This window comes from Echiichthys vipera (genome assembly GCF_963691815.1).
Source record: "Echiichthys vipera genome assembly, chromosome: 19".
Lineage (NCBI taxonomy): Eukaryota > Metazoa > Chordata > Actinopteri > Perciformes > Trachinidae > Echiichthys > Echiichthys vipera.
In genome coordinates, this window is record NC_139844.1 from 8,189,796 (window position 1) to 8,208,727 (window position 18,932).

General features: G+C 43.1%; 2 protein-coding genes across 2 annotated transcripts; both read right to left on the bottom strand.

Annotated features, from left to right (window-relative positions):
• Window positions 1-157: 157 nt before the first annotated feature.
• On the bottom strand, window positions 158-10,428 carry btbd9 (BTB (POZ) domain containing 9; the record flags this gene model as incomplete). Its single annotated transcript, XM_083934667.1, has 10 exons — window positions 10,060-10,428; window positions 7,785-8,148; window positions 6,759-7,026; window positions 6,388-6,607; window positions 5,284-5,403; window positions 4,560-4,669; window positions 4,033-4,222; window positions 3,121-3,228; window positions 2,012-2,090; window positions 158-364 (listed from the first exon to the last, which is right to left on the bottom strand). Exons 1-10 carry the CDS (start codon window positions 10,242-10,244, stop codon window positions 158-160), a joined length of 1,851 nt encoding a protein of 616 aa, XP_083790793.1. The 5' UTR covers window positions 10,245-10,428.
• Window positions 10,429-11,921: 1,493 nt separating this feature from the next.
• On the bottom strand, window positions 11,922-18,603 carry LOC310961970 (uncharacterized protein). Its single transcript, XM_083934285.1, has 9 exons — window positions 18,529-18,603; window positions 15,944-16,261; window positions 15,539-15,820; window positions 15,386-15,454; window positions 15,107-15,193; window positions 14,974-15,002; window positions 14,224-14,280; window positions 13,921-13,989; window positions 11,922-12,369 (listed from the first exon to the last, which is right to left on the bottom strand). Exons 1-9 carry the CDS (start codon window positions 18,587-18,589, stop codon window positions 12,262-12,264), a joined length of 1,080 nt encoding a protein of 359 aa, XP_083790411.1. The 5' UTR covers window positions 18,590-18,603; the 3' UTR covers window positions 11,922-12,261.
• Window positions 18,604-18,932: the final 329 nt, after the last annotated feature.

Genomic DNA, 18,932 nt, shown 5'->3' on the forward strand with positions numbered 1-18,932 from the left:
AAGGACCATGGGTTATAACAATGAGACGATCGCCTTTAGCAGCGCTGTAGCAGTGCTGTAGCAGTGCAGTCTAGGTGATGAAGGCTGTGCAAAAATGGTTTTCCGAGGTCTCCCTTCCTCTAACGCCTTCCAAGGAAGGGGGTGAGGAGGGGGACTCTTAATGATTGGGGGACTGTGAGGAAGATGAGGAGGAGGAAGAGGGCTGGGAGGGCTGGGAGGGCAGCAGGCTGTGTGTGCGTGAAGGTCGCTGGGGCCGCATTTGCAGGGAGGCGGACCCGGAATCAGAGGGGTCCAGACCGGGGCTGCCTTCATTAACCTCTGTGTCCAGCTGGGCCGGACACTCGAAGTGCACACAGTGGAACACCTGAAGAGAGACAGGAGAAATCACCTCAGAAAAAAAGCAGATTATATTCAGGTTAAGGCAATACCCCGGTTTCTCAAACGCCATGTAAACACCGTACCCCGGTTTAAATCTGAGTTCCGGTACTAGACCTAGATAGCTAATTTACTAACCAGAGCATTCGTGCATGTTAACACCTTAACCGGGGTCAGATTGGGTCACGCGTCTGCACATGCTCCGTAGCTCCGTCCCTCTCCACTCTGCTGCAGCAGTTTTTTGTAAGATTTTCTTGGCTTTTATTTCTGAGGACAGCTCAAGATGAACAGAAAACAGGAGAGAGAGAGGGCGACATGCTGCAAAGGGCCACAGGTCGGAGACGATCCCTGGGCCGCTGCGGCGAGGACTTTCAGCCTCTGTATGTGGGGCTCCTGCTCTAACCACTGACCCACGGGCGCCCCAGCTGCAAGCTTTACCTTTAAACCCACTGAGGACTTCGCCATGGCAACTAACCTTACTACCAGGAAGACCAATTCTTTCCTTCGGCGGTAGAGTTACTCCTGTCATTATACCCATTCTTCCCCGCTAATATATATGAGAACTGCATTAGCCTGGTTATTCACTTAGCCGGGGTTATACCCTCGATTAAGACACTGTTATTCTTCTATAAATCCAGCTGGGTATTAAATCAGAGTAAGCACCCAGGGATTTTTTAGATAAATTTAGGGTACATCCACACGATCGAAAACAACTTTTTTTTCCTCCGTCGTTCTGAAAAAGTTTTCCGTCCACATGGACTCAAGAAATATCTGTGTCCACATGAAACTGTCTAAAAACGCAGTAGTACACATGCCGGGCGTGGATGTGGCGCTGTAACTGCCACAGAAATACAGCAACAAGGAAAAGAAGAGAGGGAGCTCCGAAGGGAGTTATGTAGAATCATAATACACCAGAGATTTTGTTTCCAAATCTGGAGACTTCCCAAATCCTCATCCAGCCTAGAGAGAAATCTGTCGACTGCTACTGGTGTTATTGGAGACTTTTGTGGTGTTTTGGACTCTGATGCACCAATCACTCTTTAGTTAGTGTCCTCAACAAGCAGAGGGTGCTGCTGTGAGCCCCTTCCCCGCCCCAAAGCACTCAAAGGCGGGCAGTCTCTCGCTACTTTTTGCGACCTTCTTGGCAACTTTATTTACAAATAGCTACTAGCGACCAATTTAGCAACTTATTCAGAGCATCAGGGAAAAGGGAATAATATATGGTCGGCCTAATTCCTTCACATGCAGTCGCTCAGAGTCCAGTTCAGTCTGGTCCGTGTCTCTCTCAACGCAGCAGGATTGTTGTTGTTACGTGACGCTGCGGGGGTTAGAGGTCGGAGGTGGGGCGATGACTGCATCGTTAAAGTATGCTGTTTCGCCGTCCAGACAACAACGCCACTGGGGGGCGTTCTCAAATATTCCCACTCTGGGACCTAGTTTCAAAAGATACCTTTTTTAGGCTCCGGCTGCGTGTGGATGGTCGGCCTAAACAATACTAAAGTTGTGCGGTTACAGGAAAAGGCGTTTTCGTGTGGATGGGCCCTCAATTGCCTGATGGAGCTGATGGAAGTCTGGTGCGTTATCTTTGACATGTATTCAGAGCAGGAAGAAGCCTGATCAACGAGTGTGTTTTCACCTCATTAGCAGTGTTGTGAGTCCCAACAATACGGATGAAGGAAGCAGGCTGCTTATCAAACTTTAGGGTCTGCCATGATCTGGAAGAGAGCGCAGGAAAAATAATATGTTAAACACTGTGACTGTATCTGGGTTTACAACATTTATGTCTGTTATGATTAGGTTTTCCTGACTGCTCTGTGATAACTGTCCATTTGATATTAAACCTGGAATTTTCTGTCCCATTAAATTTTGTCTATCTGCCTGCAAGAGCAACAAGAAGCACACACCTGCCAGAAATGAACACACAGGAGCTGCTTTGGCTCGGCCCTCAATTACCAATATAACAAGGTAATCCGCTTAAAGGTTGTCTTCCGTGTAGTGTGGTTATTCGGGGGTTCGACTCCCGCCACGTGTTGTGTGTATTTTGGTCGTTTTGGATATCACAACCATACTGTGTGTGTTTTTTTCCCCGTGTTACTGCTCTTATCTCAGGCTCTCTGAAGCTCTTTGTAGCCGCTGCTTTCTGGCAAAAGGCGGTTGTGGCCACCAGTAGACAATAACCTTATATTCCTTCTTCCACAAAATGTACCATAATTCACAAATATGTAGGCTGTAACTATAGATATTACTGCTCTTATGCCACAATGCCTGCTGTTAATGTTTAGAAACCAGCGAGCCTGAGTGATGAAAGGAGCATTTCATTTCCTAGAAATTTTTCACAATAAAGTCCCTGTTCCTTTGTTATTTAAAAGCTTTTATGATGAAGCAGCAGAATCAGGAAATGCTAGTTTTTTATCGGCAGTAAATGAACACGACTAGGCGCTCACTAAAGGGCCACATAAAGCAGATATCTGATAGTTCCAACAGGGACGCAGGAGAGGAAATAAACAACAAACCACAGAGAAGTTAGACGCTACAAATGCTTAGAGGGATCATTTCACAGTGAAGACATATTCATTAGAAATTAACAATATTACGTAATATGAAAAACTATTTCAAAAACTTTACGCACAAGACAAAATATACTGTTAACGCACAGCCACAGCCTTCGGTCAACTGTCTTTAAAGAGCGTAGGTAACTTGTAAAAGTAACAGGGCGGTAAAGGATGTGACAGAAGAGGAACTCACCGACACGCTGCCCTGGTGCGGTCAACCACCTTGGTCCACTGCTGCTGGTTGGGGGAGACTTCGATGTAATAACTGTAGGAGCGCTCGTCACAGTCCCACAGCAGCAGCCTGGACAGGTAAGGGAAAAACACTGTCTTAGAGCATTTCTTACCTTTCTTGCATGACTCACAGCGCTCCCCTCCAAAGTCCCACCCTCTTCCCCCTGCCTGGCCTCTGACGCTCCCTCCTCCCCCAACATGTGTGGTGAGAGAGAAATGCTGCATTCAAGTGCCATGGCAAGTCCAAAGTTTCGGACCTCCAACTAGGCAGTGCACTCCTACTAGAGAATTTGAGGGTGATCGACCGACCCAGAATTCACTAGTAGGAAGTTCAACTTTGACAGGTATTCCAGTGCACTTTGCCAAGTTGGAGGTCCGAAACTCCGGACTTCCCATGGCACTAGAATGCAGCATTAGTATAAAATGGAGTGATGGATCATTCAGCAAGTCTTTTTTGGTCAGACTTTAATCAGAAATATATGAGGATTGAATACTAATGAGTTTAAACACCTGGTGGATTTCTTTTACATTTTAGTGTGCCATACGTTTATAAGGAGCATTTTAAGATTACAAAAGAAAAGTGTCAAAATGGCAGAATGGTAAGAATTGCTTTAACTGTCTTAAAGCTGTGCTCATAGCCACTGTATACAATATATTAGACTGTAAATTCAAATGACCCTTCATAACAACGGTCATATAACCAGGTCAAACAGCAGTCGTTAAAATGTCACATTTACCAAAACATAAATGATTCAGATGCTTAATTTTACTCTTATTTACTGTGGTAGATACATCTGCAACAGCTCGGTGAGGCCCAAAGTTATAGTTTGATTTGTTTGAACGGATAAAACAGAACTCAGAGTCAGTGATCTACCTCAGGGATCCAACGGAGTAGGGCTGAGCCAGCTGGATGACGATCGCTCCGGAGCCTAGCTGATGGCAGGTATAGCCGGAATCCCAGTCGTAGTTGCGCGTGTCGCCGTTGAGCAAGGCGTTTCTGCTGCGGCTCACACCCTCGATGACACTGGCACACGACGCGATGGTCGCCACGTTCTCATTGGGCACTGCAGACATTAGGTGCAGGGTTACAGACTTGTGTTTGCTGTGACCTGCACTTATTTGTATGAAAGGGACACAACATAAAGCAGGCTGAACCCGGAGTAGAGCAAGGGTAACTTGGTTATTTGTCTAGGAAGACGTTTCACCTCTCATCCAAGAGAGACAGTCTGGTCAGATGTGTACATGAACTGATGAAGCCTTTGGGATGACAGGTGGAACATCTTCCTAGACAAACAACCAAGTCCAGTTGCTTTTGACTGAAATTGCTTTGGGGATAACGATGACCTGGACAAATGAGAACATTCACAGTCTTATTGCATGTGTAGCGTTTCTGCAACTTACCCAAAAGTCCATTCTCCAGGGTGAATGAGCGGTTTGTGAACATACATTCAAAAGCCACGAGGTGGAAGACCTTGTTGACTGTGTTGTGTGTTCCCACAATGCGAACATACCTGAGACACAAAAAGCAACAAACTGCATGAGAATTGGCAATTGGAATATTTGCAGTTGTGTTCGTATGATGGCCATAATTTCTTTCCTTAGGACAAGCTCGACTCATATCTTCTCAAATCTGTTTAGATGTTTACACGCCGTTATCTCAAACCAGGAACGCACACAGCGCATTATCTCAAATCTGGAGTGTCTCCAGCTTCACCTTGATTTGTCTAACAAGGTGAAAACAAGGCGGTGTAAAATTCAGGAAGGAATTTTCAGACATTTGAACTCAAATGTCTGAAAATATTCTTCTCTGTCCTATGCCAGTAAAACATCAGTGTGGTTTTCAAAAAGAGAGAATATAATCCACATCGACTACAGGCAACAACATCAAAACACACTGTAATTGCCATATGCACCAGGTTAAAGCGAGAGAAAGAGCAGACAAGCCCAAAAGAGGTTGAGCTGCTTGTGAGTACGGGACATGATGCGTACCATATTTAATGAGGCCTGGTTTCTTATAAATAAACAGGGTTAACTTGCATAAAAAGCTAGTCAACTTTTCCACAACAGCTCAAGCCAAGGGATAATTACTGAACCTGGAGCCAAATGTGTTTGTTGTTGAGTTTACCTGCAAACTCTGGGTGTGAAGAACAGATTCTGCCAAGAGCGGCAGAGGTACTTTGAATGGTCCACAACACGCACCCAGTCCAGCTCATCCATAGACACCTCGATGTAGTACGAGTAGGACCTTAAATGATGAAGAATGACATTTGAAATCGTTACACAAACTCAGTGTGTCATCAAATAAATTTAGTATAATGAGGTTCAGTAAAAAGCTTAACTACGGGCGCACTCCCACTGTCCATCCGTACCGTGCCCCGTGCTTTAGGGTACTTGTCCCCCCTTCCCTCTACCCGGGAGGACCAGGCCCGTTTGTACTCACACTACCTGGGCCTCGGTGAATGCTTCTTGCTGCCTATACGTCATCACGCCGTAACACGTCACACGCATTGATTGACGTCACCATGATGCGTCGCTTTGTTCCATGGGAGTTTTTGTGCGTCTTGTCGACTGTTTTTGAATATTTTCATCCAACCAAATCTGCAGTAAACACACCACCTCCACATCACACCAACGTGAACGTTTCGCCACCATTGTATTGAATGTCTGCGCATGGTCCGTCCTTCTTTTTCTTTGTCCCAACAGGCGCACAGGAAATGACGTCAGAGCCGCCATAGGCCTCATGCCCGTACACGTGCGCACGCTCGCGCATGTGCAAACGTGCTTTACAAAAGCCCACCTCTCCCAAACGGTCCGTGGCCGGCAAGCTGGCCGCAGCTAGGCGCGGTGCACTTGCACTCACACTGGTCAAACGAACTAGACTTTACCCTTAAAACCTGTTTGGGCACGGTACGGATGGACAGTGTGAGTGCGACCTCCATTCATGTTTTTTAAGTCTGAATAACCAGAGACAGAATAACATGAGACCATCTCCTGGACACGAGAAAAGTGTTATTACCTATCAAAAAAATAGGTTCTGTCAGCAATCATTTTGGAAAAACAGTGATTGTTTTTTTTCTCACTCTCTGTCCGACATGCTTCAAGAAAATACCAGCACACACACACACATGCATGCACACGCACAAACACACGCAAGCAGGCAACCACACAATTTTCTGACAGTAAATATTATATAATATGTGAAAGTAAATATTACACAGGCCAGTCTTACCGACTATCTCTGTCCCACAGCAGCAGGCGGACGTGGTTGATGATGGACGACTGGCCCAGTTTGATCTGAATGCCGGCCCTGCAGTCCTCCTCGATGGGATGTCTGGAGAAGCCGTGGTCCAGGTCGTAGTTCTGAGTGTCTCCGTCCAGCAGCGCCGACTTCAGCTCCCCTTTCACCACCTGAGCTCCGTACTTCATTGTGGCAATGTTCTCCTCCGGGACTGAAACCAAAGAAGAAGCAGCATATGAAAAACACAGAAATATACAATGTGTTCGATTTGATGTTTGACGTGACTCATTATTATAATAATCATAATACTAATCATAATAATAATAATAACAGTTAGGAGCAGATGGAGGAAGAGCACTGACTGAGCATGCCGCGGTAGTTAAGGTCCATATTGCGGCTCTCAGAGCGGGTCTTGATGGCGTCCAGCAGGTTGTCCGGGCTCAGCAGGCCAGACGGTCGCACCACGTTCAGCATCTCTGTGAGGGTCATGAGCGGCAGCCGCACTGCTGACATCACTTCCTGGGTGTCTGCCCCTTCCTCGTGCTGCCGGCACCAACGACTCAAGGCTTGAAAGATCTCCTTCTCGCTGGCAGCGAACGAGTCCCGTCTGACCACAGTCAGCAGAGCAGTCTGCACAAATCAAACGTGGCGGGATTACAGCTTCTTCTCTCTCACTGTTGGTCTGTTGTCCTGCATATCACATATCACTGTGCAAATACTTTGTTTTTGTTTTGTTTTTACTGTAGGCCAGACTATTGTTTCTTTAGACTCTGACTATTTTAGGGGAGAATTTTTCATTAATGTCTTTTGAGGCTTAATGATAATAAGTTAAAGTCAATCACAAGATGGAGTCAGTGGTGCAATAGCAGATAAACTGTAGCTGGGCATACCATGTTTATTTCATCAGCCACTTTCACACATGCACTGCAAACCTCAAATGGCCCAGACATTTCCCAGTGAGGCTGTATGTGAGAACACGTCGGAATCAGTTGGACCAGGAATCAAACAGAATATATCCTCCCAGCTCTCTGCTACCACGACTGCTTCATTTCTGAGTGAGCCCATACAACAGGGAATACAGCTGTTCATTCTCCAGTGTATTCACAAAGAGCAAATGGGCGTGTTGATGATGAACAAATAACAAACCGCCTGTCGGCGTGGTGTAATCACAACATGCCCCCAGCCCCCCCTTGTCTTTACCAAACAGAGTGTTTCCTGTAGGTGAGACATCATTTGACACGGACAATCTCCTGTCGTGTTCTGCGTGTGTAAAAGAGCCACTGCCAAACCCGATACATGACATATCTAGGGCCCAAACCAGATTTCACGACGTATGAACACTGATTACACCTCTTCAACCACACTCCTGTAATCCTCTATCCTCCTACCTTGGAGAGCATGAGGAAGCCGTCAGAGTTCAAGACTTCAGGTCCGTGTCTGTCCATGTAGGCGCAGCAGGCTGCACTGAGCGCGCTCAGAGAGTACAGGCTGGCCACGTCGAAAACCAGGCACACGTTGTTGGTGTGCAGGATGGTGCGCAGGAACTCGGAGGTAGAGTCCTCCAGTGGCTGGAGGCCGTAGCGGTGAGCCAGACCTAGGAAGTCCAGCAGCACCTCTTCCCGGGCGGAGCTGAGGCTGGCCCGGCCCGTGTACAGGTAGTGTAGTAGCATGGAAAAGGCCTCTGCCCGCGTCTCCTCCAGACACACCTCCGCCTGGGGCTGGGACTCTTTCATCCCACCGTACAGCAGGGCCCTAAAGGGAATCAAAAAGCTTGAGCGTTTATTTCTTTTTTTCCACACGTTTTCTCACTAACTTCCTCTACGGTGTTAGAACTTTGGACGGTCTCAAGCAGCTGTCAGAAGTCTCACAAACAGGTGATACGTTCGAGGCATGACGTGGCATGCGTGCGAAGTGTTATATGCTCCTTGTGTACATAAAACACAAATATTGACAAACGTTGGTGTCAGGTACACAGTGGAAGGGAACATCAGTGGGAAAACATAGGAACATGCAGCCGACAGGGCCAAAACACAACCAGTCACAACCTAAGAGAAAGCATTTGCACCTTAGGATGGGCCATCTACAAATGAACAAAAGGGAATTAAACCTTTTTTTGAGTCCAAAAAGATTCAGTTTACAGTCACATGAGAGAAAGAAAATGCACAACTCAATTGATCGGTTGAATATTTGGATTTGTACATCGTCAAGATGGGTTTAGCAAAGGATACGAACTATCCCTCCTATTTAAAACAATAACCCCATATTTCTCCATTTACCCTCTTAGTCACATTCAGCAGCCCTGTTTTACTATTCCTACGACCGATAAAGATACGGGAACCATCTCCCCGCTGACATGGAACATGTCAACTCACTACATATCTTCAAGAACTCCCTATGATCCTTTGTCAAATCATCACGTTGTTGCTTTTAACCATATCGTCTTCTTGAGCTCTTCATTTTGTAAAGCATCTACTCGTAGATCTTATCGTATATTTGTCATATTATTATTATTGCTACTACTCATTTCTGTAAAAGTTGTGGGTTCAGGGTAAAGTGTGTGTGTGTGTGTGTGTGTGTGTGTGTGTGTGTGTGTGTGTGTGTGTGTGTGTGTGTGTGTGTGTGTGTGTGTGTGTGTATGTGTGTGCGTGTGTGTCCCACTGTCTGCATAGGAACAAGACACCCAAATTCAAAGAGACTACTTTCAGTCATTTTGTTTCTCTTTCTGGTCCTTATGCATTCATCTTTGGTTGTTTTCTATGTCTTTGTAGTTGTTTTGCAACTTTTTGTGATTGTTTTGCATATTTGTTTTGGTTATTTTTCTCTTTCTGGTCATTAAACAGTCATCTTTGGTTATTTTCTATGTCTTTGTAGTTGTTTTGCAACTTTTTGTGATTGTTTTGCATATTTGTTTTGGTTATTTTTCTCTTTCTGGTCATTAAACAGTCATCTTTGGTTGTTTTCTATGTATTTTTAGTTCTTTTGTATGTCTTTGTGATTGTTTTGCATGATTTCTTTTTGTTATTTTGCATCTTTTATGGCCATTTCACATGTATTTGAAGTTATTTTGTATGTCTTTGTGATTGTTTTGCATCTTTTTGTGTTGGTTTTGCATCTTTGTTGAGTCATTTTGCGTGTCTTTGTTGTCGTTTTGTGTCTGTTTCTGTTTTCAGTCATTTGGCATCTACTATATTCAAAGAGTCGACCGTACTTTTGGTCGTTGTGTAGTCATTTTGTTTCTCTTTGTGATCATTTACGTCCGTTTTTAGTTGGTTAATAAGTCTCTGTAATGGTTTGCATCTATTTTTTACACATTTGACGTTTCTGTCATCGTTTTGTTTCTCTCTGTGCTCATTTTACATCTATTTTGAATCATTTTGCGTGTCTTTTTGGTCATTCTTTGCCTCCTCATGGTCGTTTCGCATCTCTATAGTCACTTTTGTGTCTTTGTGGTCATTTGTGGTCGTCATGTGAATACCTGTTGGCTTTAGCATCTCTTTGGATCCTTTTCAGCAGGATCTTACATGTCAGGGCCCCTGACTTTATGTGGCCTGAGCCCGGTAGGCCCGTTCAGTAATCCTCCATGACTTTAAGTATGTGTGAGACTTGTCTGTTGGATTGTTTGTTGACAGGAGCGGCACGGTGACAGGGACCACGGGTACTCACCTGAAATAGTGACACCGAGCAGCCAGGATGACGCGGTGCGCCGGGAACCTCTTCCCCTCCACGATGAAGGTAACATCGCTGTACTCCTCTCCCAGCACCAGGGCTCCCAGCTGCTCCGACAACAGGTGGATGTGGTCGATCTCCGACACCGAGGCCAGCGGCCGCAGAGGGTGGCTGTTACTCATGGTGGACGGCTGCAGTCACATCGAACGTCCCCGGTCCTCTGGTCTCCTTCTGCGGGTTTAAAGACGCCGAGCAGCCGCTCTCTCTCTCCGCGGTGTTTGACTACAGAGCATGTACCGAAGGACAGTCGCGGCTGGTTTAGTTCAGTCCCACTGTGGAGGAAAATTCACCACCAAATACTCAGTGCTTCCAACATCACAGCAACGGAAACCAGATCTGGGTCAACGGAGAAGCGCTTCCGGGGCGAGGAAGAGATTTCAAAATAAATGTCCCTTAATGACCCCTTTTAAATCATAGACTGTATGTTGTCAAACACATTTTAGTAGCGGAGGTTCACTCAAATACTCAACTACAAGTACTCTTCTGAAGTACTTTGTTACTTTGCAGATTGAAGATTGAATTAAAAACTATAATATATAAATGAATGAATGAAGAATTAATGCTTTATTTTAAACGTGAAAAAAATAATACACTTGAAGCACTAGTCAAGGTATAAACCATATATATATGTATATACTGTATATACGGTATATACTTATATATATATATATATATATATATATATATATACTGTATATAAGGTATATACTTATATATATATATACGGTATATACTTATATAAATATATATATACTGTATATACGGTATATACTTTTATATATATATATACTGTATATACGGTATATACATATATATATATACTGTATATACGGTGTATACTTATATATATACTGTATATACGGTGTATACTTATATAAATATATATATACTGTATATACGGTATATACTTTTATAAATATATATATACTGTATATACGGTATATACTTTTATATATATATATAAGTATATACGGAATATACTTATATATATATACTGTATATACGGTATATACTTATATATATATACTGTATATACGGTATATACTTTTATATATATATAAGTATATACGGAATATACTTATATATATATACTGTATATACGGTATATACTTATATATATATACTGTATATACGGTATATACTTATATATATATATATATATATATATATATATATATATATATATATATATATATATACTTCTGTAAATTTAGCTCCAAAAATTGAAATGCATACGTACATGTTAGTTGAGTAAAGCATTCCTACTTTAAGTAATATATCTACTTATTTCTAATTTTTCTTAAATATCAGATCTAAATACTTCTCACTGCTGCCACATTTAACACGACTATATTACCCACACACCTACTCTGAGCTGTGAATCCATTTCACATTAGATCCTTGTTCCAAAAACTTAACAAATGATTCCAGGACACCATTAAGGTCAATCAGGGTGATAATCCATGAAGACATTTTACTCCGTCTGACTTTAAATATTGAGCATCTCTGTTTTTTCATGAATGTGTTGTTCTCAAACGTAAGAAGAGAGCTATATGATCTATTTCAGGATGGTCTCACTTCCTCATTTGTATTCTGTTACTCTCCACAACTTCCCTCTTCCCACTTTCTGTGTAGTGATGATTCAAAGTCATTTTTGGATTTCCACAGTTTCTCCTTCAGTTTTTTAATGAACCGTGTTTCAGACTGTGTGTGTTTTTTTTTTAAGAAATTCAAAGCTAATTTAAACCAAAAGACATAAATGGTCAAAACATTTCATATCAAACAAAAAGGGATGAAACTAAACGATACATGAAAAAAAGAATGAGAATGTGAGAATAAGTCAAATTGCTCAACCTTATTAAATGACTGCATAAATAATTTCAGGCAATCCACGCCATTGAAACAACAAAATAGCAATATGCTTATTAACCTTGAACTAATAGCCTCAGGTGAGCACATGCATCTCTGCTCAGAGAGTATTAAGCAAAATGTGTCATATATGTGCAATATATTATTCTTATCTTAAGCATCAGCCCATATGCATGTGGATTAAAGACTTCCCCCTTTTACATTGCGACACTAGTTAACCCTGAGAGTGATCATTCAAAAACATTATCAGAGCAAAGCAAACATGACACATTATTTGAGGGTGGCGTAGAGGTTGTTGGGATCAGCGGAGGAAGCTTTCACCATCGTGTAGGTCACTGCATCACCACCACCATCATCATCATAATCGTTTCTCTGAACCTGGCGGGAAACAGCACCATGTAAATTGCAAAACAGGATATGTCACGACACCTCAATGACACACAGCACACAGTGTAACAACGCAACAAAATAGAGGTTGGTAACTCTTAAAATATCAGTTGTTTTTTTTATTGATGACTCCCTCATAGTTTGTTTGTTTTACCTGAGTTAGATTATGGTGATCGTATATATATATATATATATCAGTGTCAACCATCTAAAGAGTATATATATGGTTGACACTGCTAACCATGTTTCCCCAAGGTTCATTACTAATGGTGAGAACTCTGACTCATCACTGTGAGGCTCGGTCACTGGTACACCTTTATCTAAAAGGCAATTAGTTTGCTCCCATACGACCATGGACGCATTCGGAGCCAATGGGCCCCTGGGCACAAACACCAACTCGGTCTATGTCGGAACAACCAAGAACTGACTTTTAGTCGTTTTTTAGTCATTTTGTTTCTCTTTGTGGTCATTTTACATCTATTTTTAGTTGTTTTGTATGTCTTTGTAATTATTTTTCATCTCTGTGATTGCTTTGCATCTATTTTTAGACACTTTACGTTTCTATGTCGTTGTTTTGTTTCTCTATGTCATCATTTTAAATCTATTTTTAATCATTTTGCGGGTCTTTGTTGTCATTTTTTGTCTCGGCCTGGTTGTTTTGTGTCTATTTGCATTTATTCTGCATCTCTTTGTGGTCATTTTGCATCCCTAAAGTAATTTTCTGTCTCTTTGTGGTCATTCGTTGTCATTTTGTGTATACTTGTGGTCATTTAGCATTTCTTTGTGATCATTTTGTTGCAACATTTTATGAGTCAGAGCCCCTGACTTTATGGGCCCCTGGGCAGAGGTGGATTAATGCACAGGCTGGCCTAGGCTGCAATCTAGGGCCTCCCCGATGTGTTACAATTTTTTAATTTACCTCACTGGGAAAAAAACCTTGCCTCCTATTGGGGCCCTTAGAAAGGATAGACACATTTACCCAATCAGCTGCCATCATGGGGCCGGGTTCATAAGGTCAGTTTTGTTGTCAATGATACGTCACTCACTGTTACTGGACAGTAAAGAGGAAAATATCAGAAAGGAAATGTGATAGTGGAGCACGAAAAAGAAAATCACAGCGACTGAAAGAACTATGGGACCAAGATTTATTAAAGAAAAGTCCTACATTGACAGGATTGTTCAAGGTAGCGGACTCTTCTTCTGTTCTAGCTGTTTTTCTTTCTAAAAAAAAAAGCAGGATTAATAATGCGGGGGGGCCAAACAAACAGTAGCTTAGGGGCCCATGACCACCTTAATCCGCCACTGCCCCTGGGCATTGAGCAATCCATCCATGCATATTCCCTATGTGTCCTTATCACGCAGAAAAGTGCCACTCTTTACATTCTCAGGACTTGTCTATGCTTTCTGTCCCAAATATGTCTGTGGTTTTAATTGTAACTGACTTGCTCTGCTTTTGCTCCCTATGGATTGTGTCTCTTTTGTGTTTCCTGTCTGTAAATGTGTGTTTGTATTTATGTAAGTGTAACCAATCAGACATCCTACCTTTGCTTTACTGTCGGTCTTCTTGGTGTAGCTGACGGAGGCGTAGGAAACACCGTCTTCAGGATCGGCCTACACAGACAAGACGATACGGCTGCTCATTAAAACAGGGAATAACAGTTTTTGGAAGATGGTTTGACACCCATGCTCTCTACTAATCATCTAACTTCTGTTTTCCTTTGTGATTCCTTCCTTCATTCTCACACTCTCAGGACTCATATAGATCTAAATATTTTCCAGGACAAAGACACATGTAACAGTAGGTGTAACTTTTGTACTGAGTGTAGTGTGTGTGTGTGTTCTCACCGTGTCCTGACTGGTTTCTGGAGCAGACTGACTCGCAGCAGGGTTTGAGGTCATCCCCTGGACATAAAAAAGCATAAAGCAGTTCATTAGTTCATTAGTTCAGTTAATGCACATGTTGCCAGGGTACAAAACCAAGCAGCACCTGTGCGACATATCTGAGCAGGTTTCAGGTACAGGTAGTGTCACAGGAGTGTCAAAACATCTTCAAATCTACAACTTCCCGTCCAGTGGATGAATTCAATTTGACTTTGGCCTTTTTTTTACTTTTTTCTCACAATCACTTTCCTTGCTGCAGCCACTTAAGTGAACTGTAATACGATACAGTCAGTAGGGGAGACTAGGGACAGTTGTAACTTCTTAACGAGACACAACCATGACATTCGGTATGCACGTGATGATCCCTCGAACCAATTTTGTTTGTTATCACTCCAATAAAATTATGTTATCTGTGGTTAGAAGAAACATGCATGACCAGGGCCGCGATACTCGCTTTTCTTGAGATTTAATCTCGCCCACCGTGTCCGGTCTGAACGCAGCTTAACATTGCTTGTAAAACATTTGATGATTGTTACCATGTAAAACATAGATACAAACAATCTACATAAAATGCATCCAAATAGGTCAAGATGTTTTTGAGTAATGACATTAAATGTAAAAAGTGTCACAATTGCCCCTACTACTATTATCTCATCTTATCCATTTTTAGCTATAGAATTAAGATTTACAGTAAAGAACTGTTTTTAAACTCACAATGTTGTCATTCAGAAGTGTTTTGTTCTCTGTAAAGACAAAAATAAACAGATTTGATTTAAGCTTCCACGGAGAAAATCCAGTTTTAATAAATTGCTTTGCTATTGAAAGTTGTATCTGTGAATGTTCTCACTTTTACTTCTCTTCCAAACGACGACTGCCACAATGATTATCAAGAGTGCGACCGAAACCAAAGCCAAGACGATGAACACCAACAAATCTGTGGGGATAATACAAATGTTTGAATCATTTTTGCTGCAGCTTTCAGTTCTGACACTTAACCCAAGACCCATTTATATGTTTTCCCATTGCCTTAAACCTCAGTTTGTTGTTGAGATGTGGTTGAAAGCTCAACAGAAGATGTACAAAGGCATAAAAACGCTGTGCCGTTTCGGTGAAGCATCGGTGGTACCTGTTTTAATGCTGTTTTCACTTGTTGCTGTCGTTGTTGGTTTTGTTGTTGCTGTTGTTGTGTCCTTACCTGAAGAGATATTATAACTTCCAATATATGAAATAAACAAATATTTTAGTCGTCAGATTGACTCGAAACTCAACATGTTCTCACCTGGTGTCTCACCTGAGGGCCGAGGGCTGAAGGGAAACACCTGCCTTCTGCCACCGTCACATGTTACCTCACATGTAAATAACTCATGTCTTGATGTGTAACTAAAATGAGAAGTCAGAATGGTCACAGAGGTGTAGCAGGGAGACTGTGATGTCCTCATCTGTTGGTTGTTTTTATCCACATCTTGACTCTTAAACAGCCACTTCACTGCGTGTCTACATCGTTCATATGTTGTCAAAGAGCAGTGTATCGTCACCTCATCACCGTCCTTCTGTTCAGTCACTGGTGAAGATGGAGATATAATGAGAGACAAATTAACTTCATCACTGTAATCTGAATTATTGTAATGTTTCAGTTTGTTGTTATAATAGGACAGATTGTAAACATTATTATGTAAATACTCACGGGTGACAACAGACAGAAGAACCACAGCATTTGCACCTTCTTGCTGTGGTCTGATCTGTTGACAGTCGTAACGGCCAACATCCTCCAGTGTGGTCTTCTTTATAACCAGAGAACAGTTCTCTGTAAGTCTCAGTGCGTCTTTAAGCTTAGAGTTCTCAACAATCTTCCCATTTTTAGCCAGCTCTATTCTTCCCGTGAATCTTGCATCACTGTAGAGCCATTGAGTACTGTCACACTTTTCCTGGGGTCTCACACTTTCACAAGGCAAAGTGACTTCATCTCCGTCTCTGACACTGGTGCAGCTGAAAAGTTGTCCGGCTGAGAAAATGAGAGAAGTATGAAGAACTGAGATACATACAAATAACACTATTAATGTCTGTGTGAGGCAGGGGGAAAATTTTGATTTCAGAGGGGGACAAAGGTATTTTGAATAAAACTCTAACTCTTCAGTTAACTGTGTTTTCTAGTAGTTCTTCTAGTTTTCTATTGCTGCTGTATGCCGTTTATTCTTTCAACCTCATCTGTGAGCCTCCAGCCTCTCCTCCTCTACCTCCTCCAGCCTCTCCTCCTCTACCTCCTCAGACCTCTCCTCCTCTACCTCCTCCAGCCTCTCCTCCTCTAACTCCTCAGGCCTCTCCTCCTCTACCTCCTCAGACCTCTCCTCCTCTACCTCCTCCAGCCTCTCCTCCTCTAACTCCTCAGGCCTCTCCTCCTCTACCTCCTCCAGCCTCTCCTCCTCTAACTCCTCAGGCCTCTCCTCCTCTACCTCCTCAGACCTCTCCTCCTCTACCTCCTCCAGCCTCTCCTCCTCTAACTCCTCAGGCCCCTCCTCCTCTACCTCCTCCAGCCTCTCCTCCTCTAACTCCTCAGGCCTCTCCTCCTCTACCTCCTCCAGCCTCTCCTCCTCTACCTCCTCCAGCCTCTCCTCCTCTACCTCCTCAGACCTCTCCTCCTCTACCTCCTCCAGCCTCTCCTCCTCTACCTCCTCAGACCTCTCCTCCTCTACCTACTCCAGCCTCTCCTCCTCTAACTCCTCAGGCCTCTCCTCCTCTACCTCCTCCAGCCTCTCCTCCTCTACCTCCTCCAGCCTCTCCTCCTCTACCTCCTCAGACCTCTCCTCCTCTACCTCCTCCAGCCTCTCCTCCTCTACCTCCTCAGACCTCTCCTCCTCTACCTCCTCCAGACTCTCCTCCTCTACCTCCTCCAGTCTCTCCTCCTCTACCTCCTCCAGCCTCTCCTCCTCTACCTCCTCAGGCCTCTCCTCCTCTACCTCCTCCAGACTCTCCTCCTCTACCTCCTCCAGCCTCTCCTCCTCTACCTCCTCCAGCCTCTCCTCCTCTACCTCCTCAGGCCTCTCCTCCTCTACCTCCTCCAGACTCTACTCCTCTACCTCCTCCAGCCTCTCCTCCTACCTCCTCAGGCCTCTCCTCCTCCTACCTCCTCCAGACTCTACTCCTCTACCTCCTCCAGACTCTCCTCCTCTACCTCCTCAGGCCTCTCCTCCTCTACCTCCTCCAGTCTCTCCTCCTCTACCTCCTCAGGCCCCTCCTCCTCTACCTCCTCCAGCCTCTACTCCTTTACCTTCTCCAGCCTCTCCTCCTCTACCTACTCCAGCCTCTCCTTCACCTCCTCCTGCCTCTCCTCCTCTACCTCCTCCAGCCTCTCCTCCTCTACCTCCTCCAGCCTCTACTCCTTTACCTTCTCCAGCCTCTCCTCCTCTACCTACTCCAGCCTCTCCTTCACCTCCTCCTGCCTCTCCTCCTCTACCTCCTCCATCTCCTCCTTCCTCTACTCCTCTACCTCCTCCTGCCTCTACTCCGCCATCTCCTCCTGCCTCTACTCCTCCATCTCCTCCTGCCTCTCCTACTGCACCTCTATCCGTCACCTGACAAAATATATTGATGATGGCATGACATGAACACTGGGACAATTTGGGGTGCAACAATCATCAATTTGGATGATAGGGTTATAGATGAAACAATTATCGTGAGTTTGGATGTACAAAAATCTAATTTGTAATCCCTAAATTCCCCTGAATCTTTCATTGTTGGGTTTTTTTTAACAGTTAATACATAAAATAACACATGAAAATAAGTGTATCTCTTTGGCATTAAATATAAGCATTTATAAAACAAACAAAAAACATTTCATTGCTGAGGCTCTGCAGTTATTATTTTAATAATAATAATATTAATAAAAATAATATAATAACACATTATATTCATCAGATTATTGAGAGCTTTGTAAATGATGGATATGCTGCTTTATTGGGAGCCAGTGAAGGTGTTGCAGAATGGGTGTAACTCATTTCTTTGAGTAACTTACACTTTGACTTCTAAAAAGTGCAGGGGACCAAAGTGGCCTTTCAAAAAAGTGCAGGGGACCAAAGCGGCCTTTCAAAAAAAGTGCCCATTACATCGGCTGTGTGAAGGTCATTTTAGACACACAAAGGTTTGCATAAGTGTGATCGTTCAACTCGCTGAAAACAAACTATTTGGTTAAATGGAAGTTAGGTTATAAGAATCATTCATAATAATAATTTTTTAACATTTCTGTTCCATTTTAGATGATAAATTTATTCTTACCTTTAAACTGAAGCACCAGTATCAGGAATAAAGACATTTGACTCCATCTGAATTCAGCCATCGGGTCTCTCTCGTCTCTTCTTCCTGTAAATTTCTAAATGTTTTGCGTCTTTAAGAGAAATGTTGTATCTAGTTCCTCTAATTCTTAAAGTGTCACTTCTTCATCCTTCCTTTCTCTCACTTCAACTCTCAACAGAGACTCAGATGAGATAAACATGGTCACTTCCTGTGAGTTTGCCTTAATTAAAACCAACTCAAATAAGGGAACGGAGATAAAGACACATTAGAGTGCCTGACAGTGACTCCATTTACTCAAGTACTGTACTACAAACTCAAAGTACTTGCACTTTATGCTACTTTATGCGTTTTACTCCAATACATTTGACAGCTTTAGGTCCTTTTCA

Coding starts and splice junctions, on each gene's coding strand:
- LOC310961970 (XM_083934285.1), bottom strand. CDS start 18,589: ATGGCTGAATTCAGATGGAGTCAAATGTCTTTATTCCTGATACTGGTG. Junction 16,262..18,528: donor ACTGGTGCTTCAGTTTAAAG/GTAAGAATAAAT, acceptor TCATTTTCTCAG/CCGGACAACTTTTCAGCTGC. Junction 14,281..14,973: donor CACTTCTGAATGACAACATT/GTGAGTTTAAAA, acceptor TTTTATGTCCAG/GGGATGACCTCAAACCCTGC.